This window comes from Bactrocera neohumeralis, unplaced genomic scaffold (assembly GCF_024586455.1).
Source record: "Bactrocera neohumeralis isolate Rockhampton unplaced genomic scaffold, APGP_CSIRO_Bneo_wtdbg2-racon-allhic-juicebox.fasta_v2 cluster10, whole genome shotgun sequence".
In the NCBI taxonomy this organism is placed as follows: Eukaryota; Metazoa; Arthropoda; class Insecta; order Diptera; family Tephritidae; genus Bactrocera; species Bactrocera neohumeralis.
Window position 1 is genome coordinate 19,938,242 of NW_026089623.1, and position 17,185 is coordinate 19,955,426.

At 35.9% G+C, this 17,185-nt stretch overlaps 1 protein-coding gene across 4 annotated transcripts in view; it reads right to left on the reverse strand.

Moving 5' to 3' along the window:
• Positions 1-7,908: 7,908 nt before the first annotated feature.
• The window catches only part of LOC126765199 (electroneutral sodium bicarbonate exchanger 1), a 784,165-nt gene continuing 774,888 nt past the window's right edge, over positions 7,909-17,185 (reverse strand). For all 4 annotated transcript variants that reach the window (XM_050482808.1, XM_050482806.1, XM_050482807.1 and 1 more), the window contains one exon: positions 7,909-8,080. In XM_050482808.1, coding sequence (XP_050338765.1) covers positions 8,027-8,080 — 54 coding nt within the window. In that variant the 3' untranslated portion in view covers positions 7,909-8,026. The remainder of the gene's footprint in view (positions 8,081-17,185) is intronic.

Here is a 17,185-nt window from a genome sequence, read left to right on the forward strand (position 1 = left end):
TCGATTCATATAGTTTATTCTTCCTGAGTGTATTGAAGGGTCCACCTCCATAGGGATTGGTGGTTTAGGATTGGTTGGTCTGGGTGGTGGCGGTGCTTGATTTTGCATGTTTTTATTATAGCTTAAATTTTTTTCGGCAGGGTTTAATACCCTTGGTACAAATATTGGTTTTGGATTCATTTGATGTTTTTGTTGTTGATTAGAGCTACCTCCATTTTTTTTATATGTGACCTGGTATACGAAAAGGGGGCTAACGTGCGAAAACTAGTTTTCTGGGAAAAGCTGTTAAAAATAACCGTCAGTTTTTCGTTATCTCATTAATTGTTCTCCTTTTTTTGACACCTAAGCCCCCTTTTCGTAGACCAGGTCACATATATTGAATAGTTTCTTAAGTTAATGTTTTGAATTTCAAGGCAGGAAGCGTATGCTTCGGGTAGGTTGCTGGGGCGTTGAATGATCAGCATTCTAGACAATTCGCCGTTTAGGCCTCTGATAAATATATCAAGGGCTCGATTCCTACAGGTTTCCAGTAGAACATTATTTGTTTCTCTTGAATAATCATGACTCTTTATTTTGTTTATTATTAGCGATAGTTGGTGATTGACTCTTGCGTAGAATTGCTCTACGCTGAAGTGTTTTTGTGATAAGGTTCCTAGTTCGTGTTCTAGAGTCCTAAGGTCGCGTTTGTCCGCATAGTGTAGTGACAAACAATTTTTGATTGTTCCCCAATCATCATTGAATATGTTGTATGAGATTAAGGCCGTATCTGTAGGGCTTCTAATTTTCTGCCTAATATGTCGTTGGATGGCTCTATACAGTGGCTTTGTTCTGACTACTTCGTAGTCCTGCAACTTGAACTTTCGTTATGGGGACTAATTCTATTTTCTAACTGATTTATCCTACTGCTCAATATTTTTGATTGCTCTATTTATGCATTAACAGCACCTGTTAGGTGCGTAATAGCTTCTTGAATTTGCTCCATTACTGTGATTTATAATTTCGACTATTTATTGCTTTAACAATATGATACTTTATACTATATATTTATTGCTATTAACAATTTTTTAGATTTTTATATATAGGATATAAATTTTAATTTACCGACTGTACTTATTGTTGTTAACAATTTTTTAGATTTTTTATATATCGGGTATAAATTTTGTTTGCTTATTAAGATTTTTAATATTTTTTTATATATCGGGTACTTATTATAATACTTACAATTTATTTGACCGATATTTATTGCTATGCAATATTTTTAATATATCGGGTAGTTATAATTTTTATGTAAGCTTAATATTAACGTACAGGAGTATCAGCTTCAATTTTGTCATTCTCTTTGGACGGTCCACTTGGTCCTGTTTGAAGCGTTAGTCCTCTACTGGGGGGTGGATGACGGCACTCCAGGCGTTGATTTGGCGGCTTCTTGTTTCAGTTGCCCACTTTATAAGTATTTTTAATTTGATTTGTCAAACACTTAGCTTTATTGTTCAACAAATCTTAAGATATTTCACGACACTTGACGCGCTTTTTTTGCGGCGTTTTTTGCGTACACTTGTAATTAAATTTCCAAACAAGGTTTTAAATACTGTTCTTAATAACTTATGTCAAACTCGACAGAACTTTCTATAGAAATTAAATTCCGTCGTTTATCCTTCTGGATAATGATATTTGTGCGTACACTTGTGAACAAGGTTCAAATACTGTTTTTAATGACTTATGTCAAACTCGACTGAACTTTATATAAATATTAAATTCCGTCGTTTATCCTTCTGGATAATGATATTTGTGCGTACAGATTCACTTTAATACTTTTGGTGTAGGCAACTTCAAGTTTTTTTAAGTTCTCGGGCGCCAGTTAATGGTTGCCACCAAATGATTAATAACACGCTGTTTTGAATGGTGAAGCTGAACTCAACTTTCTTTATTAAACACATTCCTTTTATACAAAACTAGCTGGCCCCGCAGCCGTTGTTCTGCGTGAAATTATATATTTTGAAATGGAACTAAAGTTGAATTTATCATTTAATTTTTTTTTCATTGTAACGCAGCTTGATAAAAACATTTTTTGGTTTCGGTTCCTGTGTACAGAAAAGATGGTTTTCCAACTCGTGAGCGCGCCTCGTATATCTGGCCGTGCGTAAAACATAGCGTTTTATGCGACTATCCTTGTGTCCTGTTGATTGTCATCTCAAATTCAATTTTCACTGGAAACGGAATCAAACATTCTTCCTCCTTGTATTCGATAGCTGCGCCACAATCAGTCGGGTTCTATTACACAGTTTCGGCACGAATTTGCGAAATATAATAACGACAGATCCTACTTTGAGACGGAAATGATCCGGTGGCATACCAAGCCTTTCCAATAAATTTAGAAACTCCACTGGATAATTCATCATTGTCAAGACGATCGATCGATTTGTATGAGCGGAAGTCTCCCAGAATTTGACTTTGAATCTTTCAGTTTAAGTCAACAACATCAGAATTTTTGTCAGCTAACATTGTGCGTGCACTTAAGGAATCATAGTTACGATAAATTGTCCAATGTCCGAACATTCGCGCTGAGTTCATCATTCGTGAACTGATAAACGGCAGATGGAAAAACTCGTCAATGTTAATTTTGTTGCTGGCGGTGTTTCCTCTGGCTGTACCGTATTCTCAACCCAGTAATTTCAGTAGTAAATATCCTACAAAGCGCTTTAGTGCAGTTCACGTATCGACCATATCGTTCAAGACCAATAACCGCCATGTTGCTTCACCAAACTACAATACCCAACATTGATATGAGTTTTGAATGTGAATTAAAAAATAGTGGGGAATATAGTAAGATCCATGTGTCGTCAACTTCGATATTCACTCTTCTAAATTGAATGCTGACATACAAACCGAAAAAGGATTCTAGTGTCCGCAAGGTCTGGGTCTTTCTCTGGATCAGGAATTTCCGCAGAAATGATTTCATCAATTTGATCTGGTGTAACCACCGCCACCAATCCACCATCCAAAGAAGAATGTGTGCGTGCGACAAACCTTTTTTTGCACCTCAACAGAGTACATCTAACAGCACCATTTATACCATACGTTGCTTTAAGATAAAGTCCATCAGACATCACAGCTGTTGTTTGACGATCGTGACGATTGCTTGCTGAGTGATCGCACGTATGTCATCGCATCATGGGAGTACTCGGTAATGTGCCTTTGGCTGCCAATAGATGTTGATGCCAAAAAGAACGCCGACCACTATTAGCGCGACTTCTTCGTGGCATCGTAACAAAGTTCAATCTGTAATTGGTCACTTTGTGTGAAACACACATAATGCTTTCACTGAATAATTTCCAAAATTTTTTTTTGAATAGCCGAAATAAAGAAAGCAAATGGCAAATTTGAACAATTAAAATAATAGAAAAACAAAAGGAAAAAAGTTGAAAAAAAAAATTTGTATGAAAAAAGTTCTTTTTTTTTGAATTGTCCAATCTTTTGATTTTTCCTCACGAAAGGCATACGGTTTTTTATTTCTAAACTTTCCTCGATCCACAGCGAACAACCTCTGAAAATTTCATCAAGATTGGTTCAGCCGTTCTCGAGCATTAGCGTTACTAACAGCATTCTTGTATGGGAAAAATAAAAGGGTTCTTTTTAGGGATTTTCCGGCAATTATTCGAAATTTCCGTAAAAACCATCCTTGAGCCTCAACGAACATTTAAAAAAAAAGAATTGGCAAAATTGGTCCAGGCGTTTTTGAGTTATGCGCTTACCAACACATTTTGCGATTCATTTTTATATATAAGATGAAATATGTATATTTGTAAAAATTGATTGTTAGCGTCGGGGAGCGGTAACAATGAACCCGCTAGGTGATAAATTCTACCTTGGATCTGTAATATGTATGCAATGTTATAGGAATAAATTTTTCCCTATTCATTGAAAAAACCATCAAATATTCCATGCAATCACCTTAAATGTCGGCATAAATTGATCTCTTATAATTTTTGTAGCGTCGAAAGAAGTCATTTGAAAAGACGAATTGTACTCTTGTATATGATTTAAAAAATGTTTCGATTCTGGTGATGGTGATGGTACATTATAGTCGATTGAAGGGTCGTAATCAAATGCAGCACGGAACATATCTTCCAAAACACGACGTCGTATTCGCGTAGGTCTTGCTGGATTTCTTGCATGATGAGCTTCTGCAAATCTATTTCGTGGACGTCGCACTGCACTTTGTGATACTCTTTGTGACAACATGCCCCGAGCATTTTGAGAACATCGACCTATGTTTCATTTTGGACGTGCCGGCATTTTCTTTAAAATAATTTCTTATATGATCACTTCGTTTGAAACACACATAAAGTTTTCACTGAATAATTTTCAATAATTATTCTTTTAAATAGCCGGAATAAAAAAGCAAGCGACCGAAATTGAACGATTCAAATAATTTACAAATCAAAATATTGAAAAACAAAACAAAAAATAATTGTATGAAAAGTCACTTTTTGGAAATATCCAATTTTTCGACTTTTCCTTATGAAAAGTATATGGTTTTTTTTATATCTAACCCTTTCCAGATCCACAGCGAACAACTTCTGATTTCATGAAGACTGGTTCCGCCGTTCTCGAGCGTTAGCGTTACTAACAAACAAACAATCATATATGTATACATATATTTGTATATACATACAAAATAAAACGTTTGTATGGGAAAAAGGAAAGGGCTGTTTTTTGGGGTTTTCCGGCAACTTTCGTAATTTTTTCTTACATAAGAACCTTCTCCTAATAATAACAAATACAACAAAAAACAAGTAAGGAAGGGCTAAGTTCGGGTGTCACCGAACATTTTATACTCTCGCATGGTAAAGTGATAATCGAGATTTCATTATCCGTCATTTACATATTTTTCAAATACCGTATTTGTGTAAAGTTTTATTCCGCTATCATCATTGGTTCCTAATGTTTATACTCGTATTATACAAAGAAGGCATCAGATGGAATTCAAAATAGCTTTATATTGGAAGAAGGCGTGGTTGTGAACCGATTTCAGCCATATTTCGTACATGTCATCAAGTTAAGAAAACATTATATACCGAATTTCATTGAAATCGGTCTAGTAGCTCCTGAGATATGCTTCTTGGTCCATAAGTGTCCGTCCGTCCGTGCAAGCTGTAACTTGAGTAAAAATTGAGATATCATGATGAAACTTGGTACACGTATTCCTTGGCTCCATAAGAAGGTTAAGTTCGAAGATGGACAAAATCGGCCTACTGCCACGCCCACAAAATGGCGGAAACCGAAAACATATAAAGTGTCATAACTAAGCCATAAATAAAGATATTAAAGTGAAATTTGGCACAAAGGATCGCATTAGAGAGGGACATATTTGGAAGCATTTTTTTTGGAAAAGTGGGCGTGGCCCCGCCCCCTACTAGGTTTTTTGTACATATCTCGGAAACTATTATAGCTATGTCAACCAAACTCTACAGAGTCGTTTTCTTCAGGTATTTCCATATACAGTTCAAAAATGGAAGCAATCGGATAATAACCACGCCCACCTCCCATACAAAGGTTATGTTGAAAATCACTAAAAGTGGGTTAACCGACTAACAAAAAACGTCAGAAACACTAAATTTTACGGAAGAAGTGGCAGAAGGAAGCTGCACCCAGGCTTTTTTTTTTAATTGAAAATGGGCGTGGCGCCGCCCACTTATGGACCAAGAACCATATCTCAGGAGCTACTAGACCGATTTCAATGAAATTCGGTATATAATGTTTTCTTAACACCCTGATGACATGTACGAAATATGGCTGAAATCGGTTCACAACCACGCCTTCTTCCAATATAAAGCTATTTTGAATTCCATCTGATGCCTTCTTTGTATAATACGAGTATAAACATTAGGAACCAATGATGCTAGCGGAATAAAACTTTACAAAAATACGGTATTTGAAAAATATGTAAATGACGTATTATGAAATCTCGATTATCACTTTACCATGCGAGAGTATAAAATGTTCGGTGACACCCGAACTTAGCCCTTCCTTACTTGTTATATATGTATATGCTTATTTACTATAAACTTACATATGTACGAATTCTTACTTACTAGTACTTATTTCTATATACTCTATAATGATAACGTAAGCAATAATTATAGCAAAACAGCAAACCTCAGTTTGGTCGAGAAACGGCTTACATTGCGGCGGCACGGCTTCCGTTCTGGATTAGTGCCGACGAAATGTGCTGCTGTTGTAAATTTTGGAAATTAACTTTATTGAGCAATGATATTGTATATTTACAGAATATTGCTGAATTGAGTAATATCGGTATATTTTGCTAACTACGACAACTTTGTTGTTGTACATTTTGTTAGCTATGCTAGCTGTGATAACTTCCATGTATATTAAACTTTATACTTACTACTCATCTAGCGAGGTTATGCGCTGGGTTTGGAACCCACCACGTAGAATCCACTCCCAATTAAAAAGAAACAACAGCCTCTTATGATAACCCCACTTTGTACATTGTATGAACAATGTTTTAAGAGTATGCACCTGGAATATCCGGTCCCTAAATTGGGAAGGTGCCGATGCTTAGCTGGTCGATGTCCTCTCAAAAGTAAAGGTTTACATATCCGCCATCCACGAAATGTGATGGACGGGACAAGACGCGTAGGTCCTTGTGACATTTACTACAGCGGCCATATAAAAGAGTGCATACATATTTGGTGTAAGATTGGTATTGGGAGAAACACTTAGCCGATCATCTACTGATAATATGCACCGCCATAATGTAAGAAATGTGCTTAGCGATTTTAACGCCAGGGTGAGCAAAGAAGGCAACAGTTGGAAAATACAGCCCCATGGCGAAACCTCTCCAAAAAGGTTGAGTCTGATCGGCTTCGTAGTGGCCCGAAATATGATTGTTTATAGTACTAAATTCCAGCGCAATAAAATACATTAAGCTACTTGGTTGTCTCCGGATCGAAAAGTTCCAAACTAGATCAACCATGTTGTGATAGATGGACGACATGCATACAGTACGACGTCAGGAAGACACTATTACAATCCACAGCGAAACGGTTTCCACTTGCCCTCCTGCTCTCTGAGAACATTCATCGGTAATTCGGTATAAAGGAACTCGGACAATTTTTCAAGGTCATTACGTACAGCTGCAACCGAAGTCATGAGCTGTATGAATTATATGACGAAGTTCATTTATATAGTTAAGCGTTAGAGAGATCAGGTGGAGAAGGATCTGGCTGCACTTGGTATCTCGTACTGGCGTCCACGCCAGTAAAGAATAATAATTGCTTATGTTTTAAATTCTATTATCTTAATTTAATAATTCGTTTTGCACAGCAAAATGTAAGTCTGTTTATACCGTAGGATATTTTTCCACCCTAATTTAAGACGAAGGCAGTTACCGGTTCGAAGTTTATTGGGAATCCGACAGTCTCAAAGGAATAGTAAATGTATCAAAGCAAACCGGCATACTAACCTGACCGCTTTTTAAACTGTTTTTCCTTTCAAGCAACGGAGAGCCGATAACACAAAAGGCAATAAATTAAACGCGGACGGAGGTATCAGAACTCGCAAAGGCAACATCACTCTCTGTTTCACCGCTTTTCAATAGGAGCCAATCTGCCTTCTAAGAGGCTGAGATGCTCATGAAAGATATGATGACACACCGCAAATACTACCCACCAACCAAAATCACAACATATACTCGTAATACAACATCCCATACAACCTAAGCAGATTCATCAAAAGTATTTTTTTCGATTTTCCTCGGTACAACCAGCAGTTTTCACGTGCTGCTTTAGGCGACAACAAATTGCAGTGGAAATTACACCTAAAACTTGAAATAAAAATGGTTAGATAAAATCTAATAAATATTGTGAATAAAATAAAAAAATGTTCGAGTTTGTATTTTATTTATAACCAGAAAAATATAATCCAAGAAGTCTTTAAACAAACACGAAATTTTCATTAGAGTATTGAACCGAACTGATTTTGTTGCAATGTGCAGGCTTGTTCATTGATTGTAAAGTTCGTGGTGCAGTTTCCAAACCTTATTAGATGTTTTTTTCTGAAATGGAGAAAATTAGTTGTAATTAAAATTACTTATTATTATGCATAGTGTATATATATATATGTATATTCAAGACACATTTTTATCAAAGATATGTATGACTTAATCGTTAAGACAACAGACATAGCCGAATAATTGGTTAAAATTTTGATACAACAGAGATTCAAAGAATTGAAGTTCGCCACTGTTTATAATTGAATTCGAAAACAGATTATGGAATGGCCTAATTTGAGTTATACCAATGATGCGCCATTTCAAGGTTTCGTGATGTATCTATTCAAACTATCTCATTTGTATTTTGCCATAAACTATTGCGGTCTCTTCGCTACCATTGCGAACATTAATTTGGCGTAATCGGACCACTACCACGCCCACCATGTCATGAACCGAAAACGTATAAAGCATATTAACTAAGCAAATTAAATTATGATATAAAACCCTGCTTTGGATCAAGGAATAGCAGTAGCAAGGAGCGCCTGTGGGCAAAAGATTTCAAAATAGTGGGCATGGCCCGCCTCTTATAAGTTTAATGTACATACTTATCTTCTTAACCACTAAAGCTACAACCACCAAATTCGCCTACCGCAAATATTACAAGCACTGCTACTGACTCTCTCCCCATGCAATGCACAATGGTTGCGTCCATAGGACAAAATTCAAAAAATTCATAACAACAAAAATTTGCGAAAAGTTACCAAATCGTCTCTAAAATATCCAAGCTTCTTCATGGCACACCGGTTTTTACTGCAAATCTAACGAATTTGATTATTTTAAATGAATTTTATTGTTGCAGGTATTTACTTTAATAAATTCATCTTGTGAAATTAATTTTATTGATTTATTATTTGTTGTGTATTTTTGATTCATTATACTTTTTTTGTGTATTTTTTTAACGTAATTTTCATGTTTAAATAGACATTTAGTTATGTTACCCCACGATCCCCCCTTTATGAGTGTTATCAGTGTATTTGTCAATGTTTTAAGGTAATACAAATGTTAGGTGTAGCTGCCGATATTTGCCCATATGTGTATATTGGTGAATAAACTTAAGCTGTCGTCTTACTCTTGCTCAAATTTGCGACGCTATCTACATATCTGCTCTTCCTTTGTTTTTGCGATGTTTCTTTTGTATTCGTCCTTTGTGTTTGTATGCAATGCTACATATTTTTTTTTCTAATTTTTATGCTATCTTTTTTTATAGGCGCTTCTTGTAACTGCGTATTTTCGCGCATACACATTCTTGATCTTTGGTGCACAGAAGAGGGCACGAATGCGAAAAGAACTCGAAGTGTCATTGGTTTGGTAGAACAAAGCATTAAAAACAAAGGCTACGCGGTAGAGATGAGAAAACTTAACATTTGTATTGGTTAAATTTGCAAAAAAATTATTGCTTATTGGACTAAATACAATCGTTGTAAGATTTCAATTGTTCGATATCAATCCCCTTGGTTGAACACTGTCGAAACAATTATAATTGAGCCTGCTTGTGTTCCTGAACAAAGTTTTTCAAGTGCTGCACGCGGACGTCCCAAAGTTGATTTTGCTGAGTCCTCAAAAAGAACGAAACGTCGTCGGATAGCGGTGATAGAAAAACAAGATGAGTCTGCAGCTTCTGTTTTGCGCTCATCCGATTTTCCACCGATCCTAAAGTCAACCGAAGCAAATATTGAAAAGGTTTTATCGCTTTTAATGGACACTAGAATAACGAAACACCAATACTTGCTCATTCGTGAATTTGTGAATGGTGAAGTGTCTTGCAATATATTGCCAAGCTACGAAAAAAATCAAGATATCCAAATGACATAACAGTTGCTGAAACATATGCAGAAGTCGAGCTGCAAAGTTTACTAGACAACACCGCTTCTAGTATTTTACAGCTCCAAAGAACTGTAATTGAAAATTGTCTTGAAGGAACGGAGAACACATTAACATTAATTGGAAAATGGGGGTTTGATGGCAGTACTGGGCACAGTGAATACAAACAAAAGTTTTCTAACTGTAATGACGATGATAGATGTGTATTCTTAATATCGTACGTCCCACTTCAGTTTATTACTGAAAGTGATTCTGGCGCTACTGTAGGCCAGTCAGACTTCAATTCAAAAAGGAGACCGCCACAGTATCCCTTGAGGAAGAACTGCACTTTAAAAATAAAATAGCGAACTTAATGCCAACCGAATTGCAAATTCCCAATAAGCCTGCAACTTACTACGATAGATGGTAAAGTGTGCAACGCGTTAAGCAATACGTCGTCTATGAAATGTTTTATATGCGGTGCAAAACCCATTGAAATGAATGGTTTAGAAAAATGTCTTACAAAAAAAATTGAGAAAAAGTATTTTGAATTCGGTTTATCACCATTTCATTCTTACATACGCTTTTTTGAGTACTTTTTGCACATTTCATACAAATTGGAAATAAAAATGTTGCAAGCAAGATCAGCAGAACAAAAGCTTAAAGTACTGCAAAGGAAAGAAGAAGTCCAAGAGCAATTTCGCGATAAAATAAGCCAAGAGACGGAGGCAGAGGAAATTCCAACGATGGAAATACAGCCAGAAAATTTTTTAGTAACCCGAATTTAGCATCTGCTATTACAGGCATTGATGAATCAGTTATAACCCAATGCGCAACGATATTGCAAGCTTTAGCCTCAGGATATTCTATTAATGCTAAAAAATTTGAAAGCTATGCATTGGATACTGCTAAGCAGTTGATAAAACTATATCCATGGTACTATCTTCCAGCAACAGTGCATAAAATTTTAATTCACGGTGCGAAGGTGATAAAGCACGCTTTGTTGTCGATTGGAGAGCTCTCAGAGGAAGCTGCGGAGTCCAACAACAAAGAAATAAAGAAGTGCCAGTTGCAACATACTCAGAAGATGTCTCGCATATTGACAAATACGGATTTAATCAATACACTTCTTTTGCGTTCAGACCCTTTTATAACAGGTCAGAGAAAACTACCAAAGAGGGACAAATCTAAATTTTTGTCATCTACATTTGATTTATTAGAAGCTATTTGTTAACCTTTTTTACATAAAAAAAAAATAAAATTCATTTAAATACATGCCAGTAATGAAATTTTAGCACTGCAACTCTACTGGAAGTATTTTTTGCACCATCGCCTTATATGCCTTGCTACGGTGCTATGGGAGCTATAAGATATGGTCGTCCGATGCAGCCAATTTTTTTACTATATGTTCAAAATATTTTTTTAGATTTTTAGATAAAAGTTTATAACGATATCTCAACGGGAAATATTTATGGCCGCGGCTCCATACAAGCCGCTAAAAGAGTGAAAAATCAATAACTAAATACGTAATAAACATTAAATTTTACGCACGAAATGGTATGATACGGTTTTAAAGGAGTCGTGAGCAAAATTGGGGAATGGGGGTGCCACCGCTCACTCAAGGTGAAATCTCATATCTCGGGTCCCGCTCGACCGATATTGTATGTGACATTTTGCTGACATTTTTATGTTGCAGTGTAAAAATGGATGAAATCGGACTACAGGAGCGCCTACTTTCCATATAATTCAATTTTAAATTCCATTTGAAACTTTTACTTTATAGCCTAGACAGATAGGAGCATTAATTAGATCAAAATTTGTAGGTGACAGACGACAGTTATGCGAGTTTGAAACTCTCGTAAACAGCTGATTGCCATTTTTATAATATTTTCAATGAAAATGGATAGGATGCGGTTCTTAGCCGACCAATTTTTGCAAAACCATTTTTTATTACAAAAACATATGAACACGATATTTTTAAAACTGCATCATAACATAACACTGCAACATAAAACTTCTTGTTTTATTATTGAAAATTTGAAAAACAGATGACAGTGTTGCTCGTTTTTCATTCACAATAGAAAAAATTGGCCATTTTTAAGAATGCTGCCAACGCAAATGCAGCTAACTTTCTAAAATTTGGAGGATTAAATGGGAGTTAGCAACGGAGTCATCTTCATTTACCATTAATCCTTATCAATGCACTTAATCCAAATTAACGATGCCGTCTGCCAATACTATTACAGTGTATAAATCAAGAATCAATTAATATATATATCGGAATAAAACTTTGCACGAAAAGTTCCTTTAAGGGCGCAACTCAAAGCTTGTGATTGAAAATTACCCAAACCGAACCAAAATTGTTCAAGCCTCTCTGAACTGAATACGTTGATTCAGTGCTTATATGTAGTTGACGTTTTATCGAAAATATGTAATGAAAGATAGCAGTAAAATGATTGGAGAAAATTGGTTAGGTGCGTTGAAAAGTGTGAATTAGTTACCGCCAATAACAATCCCGTGTAAAATTCATAATAAAACATCATGTCGGTAATCTGGTACCTACCAATGCTACCCTACAAGAGACAGCTGATGGATCACCAATGGCGATGTTAAGTTTACGGATCAAGTGATAGTCACTGTTACTACGTTTATTCGCCATAAGAAAGCGACCGTTTGAAAACTTACAGCTACAGCTACAATACTACCACTATTTTTCAATAAATTCAGCAGGAGAAGAGTTTAAAGCGTAAAATGTCTATTATCTTATTTTGCAAGTATTTTATTTGAAAATATGAAAAAAAATATTAAGATTATATGGTAACGCTCATTCAATGCCACTATGAGCGAAATAGTTTATCTCCAATTATCTTCCCATGAACTCTCATACGAGTATGTGTATAAAACAGCTATGCCCAAGCTTTCTTTGTTTGTTATCATACGCATATGTTCAGCTGTTGTTGATCACACATTTCACTGGCGCACCAATCGGAAAAAAGTACGTACTACATATAACAAATTAATGGGAAGTCGATTTTTTCTAAACTATTGTTTAAATGAAAAAAACAACATACTGCTGTGATCGAATTAAAAGGTGAATTTTGTTATATTTTTAAAATCTTTATTTATTCCTGCAAATCCATTTTATCTCCTTCAAAGTAATCCCCTCCCGCTGCAATACACTTGTGCCAACGAATTTTCCAGTCATCATTGCACTTGGCAAAATCCTCCTTCGTGTTGGTAATCAGAGCCTTCTTCGATTCAGCTTTAATATCCTCAGTTGAGTCAGAACGGTATCCTCGAATTGGCTTTTTGAGTTTGCCGAACAGTAGAAAGAAGTCACACGGTTGCGGAACGATGTTTGTTAAATTTTTGGCGAAATGATCACGAGTAACCAATGCAGTATAAGATGGTGCATTATCGTGATGCAAAAACCAAGAGTTTTCGAGTTTTCAGCCCACATCTTGAGGCGAATAGCTTCACCTAAACAGCCACCACACCACGATAATAGATGAAAACTGTCAACATTTTTGAGCGACTTTGACGTGTTTTTTTCGGTTTCGACTCGCCTTTAGCCCGATATTCGCTTGATTGATCGCTTGTTTCGAGATCGTAAGCGTAGATCCAAGTCTCATCTCCAGTTATGACGCGTTTTATTACGTTTTGATAGTCAGAAACCATTGTTTCACAAATAATAACACGACGGTCTTTTTCGAAAAAATTGAGGGTTTTTAGAACCAATCTTCTCAAGCTCAATTCGTCTTTCAAAATCGCCTGTACCGATCCGCATGATATGCCCAAACTATCAGCAATATCTCTAATAGTTAATCGACGATATTCAAGCACCATTTCTTTGACTTGTTTGACGTGATGTTTATCATTCGATGTTTTTGGCCGATTTGACACTACATTTTTTTCAACACTCTCACGACCGGCTTTAAGCTCGTCATACCACTTGTAAACACTTTTAGAAGACAGAGTGTGATCCTCAAAGGCTTTTTCTCAACGTTTCTGCAGGCGAAATTTCATTCCGCGTCATTGAGTAGTGAGTATTGACTACTGAACAGTTCACACGTGTTTATTACTTGTCCTTACTTTCTTTCATTCGCTTCCCTCTCAACGGTATTGTAGTTATAGTGTGATAATTTTTAATGACAGTAATTTTCCGTCAAGAATTAAATCTTATCAATATTGTGCAAAGATAAATCGAGGGATTAAATATAAATTTAAATGATCCCTCTAATCATGGCTACTTTGCAATTTTAGAAGCAGAACCATGATTTCCCAAACTTAAAGAAAAACAAAAAAATCACAACTACAAGGAAAGCAATTTCACAAAATGTTTATTCAAGAAACCAATTTACTTTCCAACTTACCAACAAATAAAAGAAGAGTTTCTTTATTAATTCATAATTCACTGGAACATTTAAATCTTAAGTTAAATACAAACACTGTAGCAGTCGCTTATACATCGCCAACAGAAAATACTAATGAAATTGATCTACTAAATATTTTTAGTAAGTCAACGAACGGGTGATCCAAGTAGAGGTACATTTTTTCAATAACTTTTTATTGACAGTTCACGCGTGAGTCGCGTCAAGCTTTCATGTTATTTTTTCAGGATTGCTTGATATTTCATCATGGAAATACTAACGTCTGAACAGCGTTTACAAATTGGTCAACTTTATTACGAAAATTCACGATCTATAAAGAATATGTTTCGCGCGCTTCGCTCAACTTATGGTCAACATCATCCATCTTGAAACCCAGTATTTCTTATTGGATTATATTTACCGAAAGACCATATCAAGCGCGCAATGGGGAGAATATAGCAGCCGTAGCTGAGAGTGTAGACGAAGGCCGTGAAGAAACTCAACGGTGGATCATATGAGACGTCGCCGCGGCAACATTTGATAAAGATAATCTTCAAAAAATAAATATGAAATAATGTTCTTTCGAATTATAATAAACATTTCCCGTTAAATTAAAAATTAGTGAACCTCAAAATGGATCACTCTTTACTTGGGGAATTAAACGGATAAAGTTTTCGATGGGACTCACCACTTTTTAACAAGAGGGGAAAAATCATCACCGATTTTGTACAAATTAACAATCTATGTACTTGTTCTTAATGATAAATCACTTACATATTTTCAACCCGATGCACACAAACACACATTGATTTAAGCATTTATAATCCACTTTTATCCACGACCACTTGGAAAACTTTCGATGAACCATATACAGCGATCATCTGCCCATTTCCATTCCAGCATTTGGAGACAGAATATAAACTGCCAACGTAGGTATAACCTTAAACTACCTGTTTGGGCATCCTACAAAAATCAGTAGAGAAACAATTAAAATCTTTAACTTTTAACTTCGAGTATTTGAACTTCTTCGGTATGCTCTAAGAAAGAATTTAAATACCGCAATGGGCCATTTCTCGTGATGCCCTAAAATGTAATGTATATGTTGAATGTGTCAATTATACAAAGTAAAGCATGATGCAACTCTTGTGGTGGAAGTGTTGATGATTCATTAAGGTTTACACTATGTCGAACGCTGTTGGTGTAGTTACTCCGCTGATTGACGATTTCCAAAATGTAATTGGTGCTAACAATTGGATTGAATTATCTGCCTTTCGACAACTTCCATGACGATATCATTGCAGCTGTCCCTTGGCCATTTATTTGATTTTTCGTATAGAAACCCCGGTCCGGTATATTGAATCAACAAGTTCCTTTACGATTCATCCTCTAGACGCAACATCCGCCGGGTTACAATGAGTTGGTAAATGTCGAAAGTGTTGCAGAATATATCTTCAGCCAATGGGAAATTATCTATTAGTTTGTCCAAAAACAAATATAAAAAGATTTATAAGAAATTGGTGGTTAGATTTTTGCTAATAAACGAGCAATGTGAAGAACACCAAAAAGATCTAATTTTGGTAACGATTGTTTTTTGATGGGAGCACCTCTATACTTAGCAGTGAGTAAGCGAATAGTAATAGTACCACATTTGTTGATAACACGAGTATATATTGTGCAGCCATATGTACGAATCGATACGTTACAGAATCTATATACCTGAAGTGACTCCATATCTGTCGAAAAACAAGACAGGCACCTTAATTAATGAAAGATCTGATAAGCAGTTCTGTGGCACTGATTCATCCGAATCTAATATTAGTAGCCATATTTATTGCAAAAAAAATTTGACAACAGAAACAAAATTACCGAGTGGGTCATAAAGAGACGATGCAACAGAGAGAATGGAACGCTTTGTAAGACGACCAGAGAGTCCTGTTTTGATTCAAATGAAAACAATCAAGATTTGGTTCCATTTTAGCCTAATTGCATTAGTGATGAATCTATGTTAAGATCATTTAAAGAATCGCCTTCTCTGGATCGATGATGAAGTGTTACCTCTTGCCTTATCTGTGAGATTTCTGTTAGACTGTCAGCACAACACAGTAAATCGTCTACGTAAAATGATTACTTCACAATCTTTGCACCAATTGGGAATTGTTCTTAATACTGCTTAGCTACATACATATGTACAACAAACTCCGTATACAAAGATATGGTGCAGCAGCCAATACGTTAAAATATTTAGTTGGTAGGTGCGAATACCTTCAGTCTTTGAACTCCTCCACAGAATGTACTGGAACTTTCGATCTTCTTCGTGCATTAATACTTTTCGATACATTTTACTATGTCCGCAGTGGGTGCAAACCTATTGAATCGGGAACGAAGATAAATAATAAAAAGTTTGCATTGGATTATAGGACCAACCATCTGAATACCGTTTAGTGATATTTGGAATGTAGTGCGGCAGGTAGTGTCCAATACAACTCGCAGATTTGTTGCTGTACTTCTTGGTTTAAGAACACAATGACGTGGTATAAAATAATGCGATTTGCTGAGGCTTGGATTCTTTACAATGCTCTTATGACCCTGGCTCTCATAGTCGCTCATAAATTTAACGTATTGTGCTATCAATTGTAATGTCGTAGTGTATGACTCGCCCAAACACGTCGGATGATCCTTGAAAGGGGGTTTGACAACTATTCTTTCTGATATGGTCGGTTGCATTGTATAAATGATAGCATATCTGTAATTCACGAGTCCAAGCCTCTGGGATGGTAGTAACTTCTCCCAATTTTCACAACTTTTCCAAATTGGACTCTAAAGATTAATTGGCTAAAAATAAACAAGATGGTATAAATATTTTGCTACTGCCGGTCTTATCGCGTCCCGAAACGTCCAGCATGAGTGTTAGTAAGTTAATGGAAGCTCAAAGTCGTAA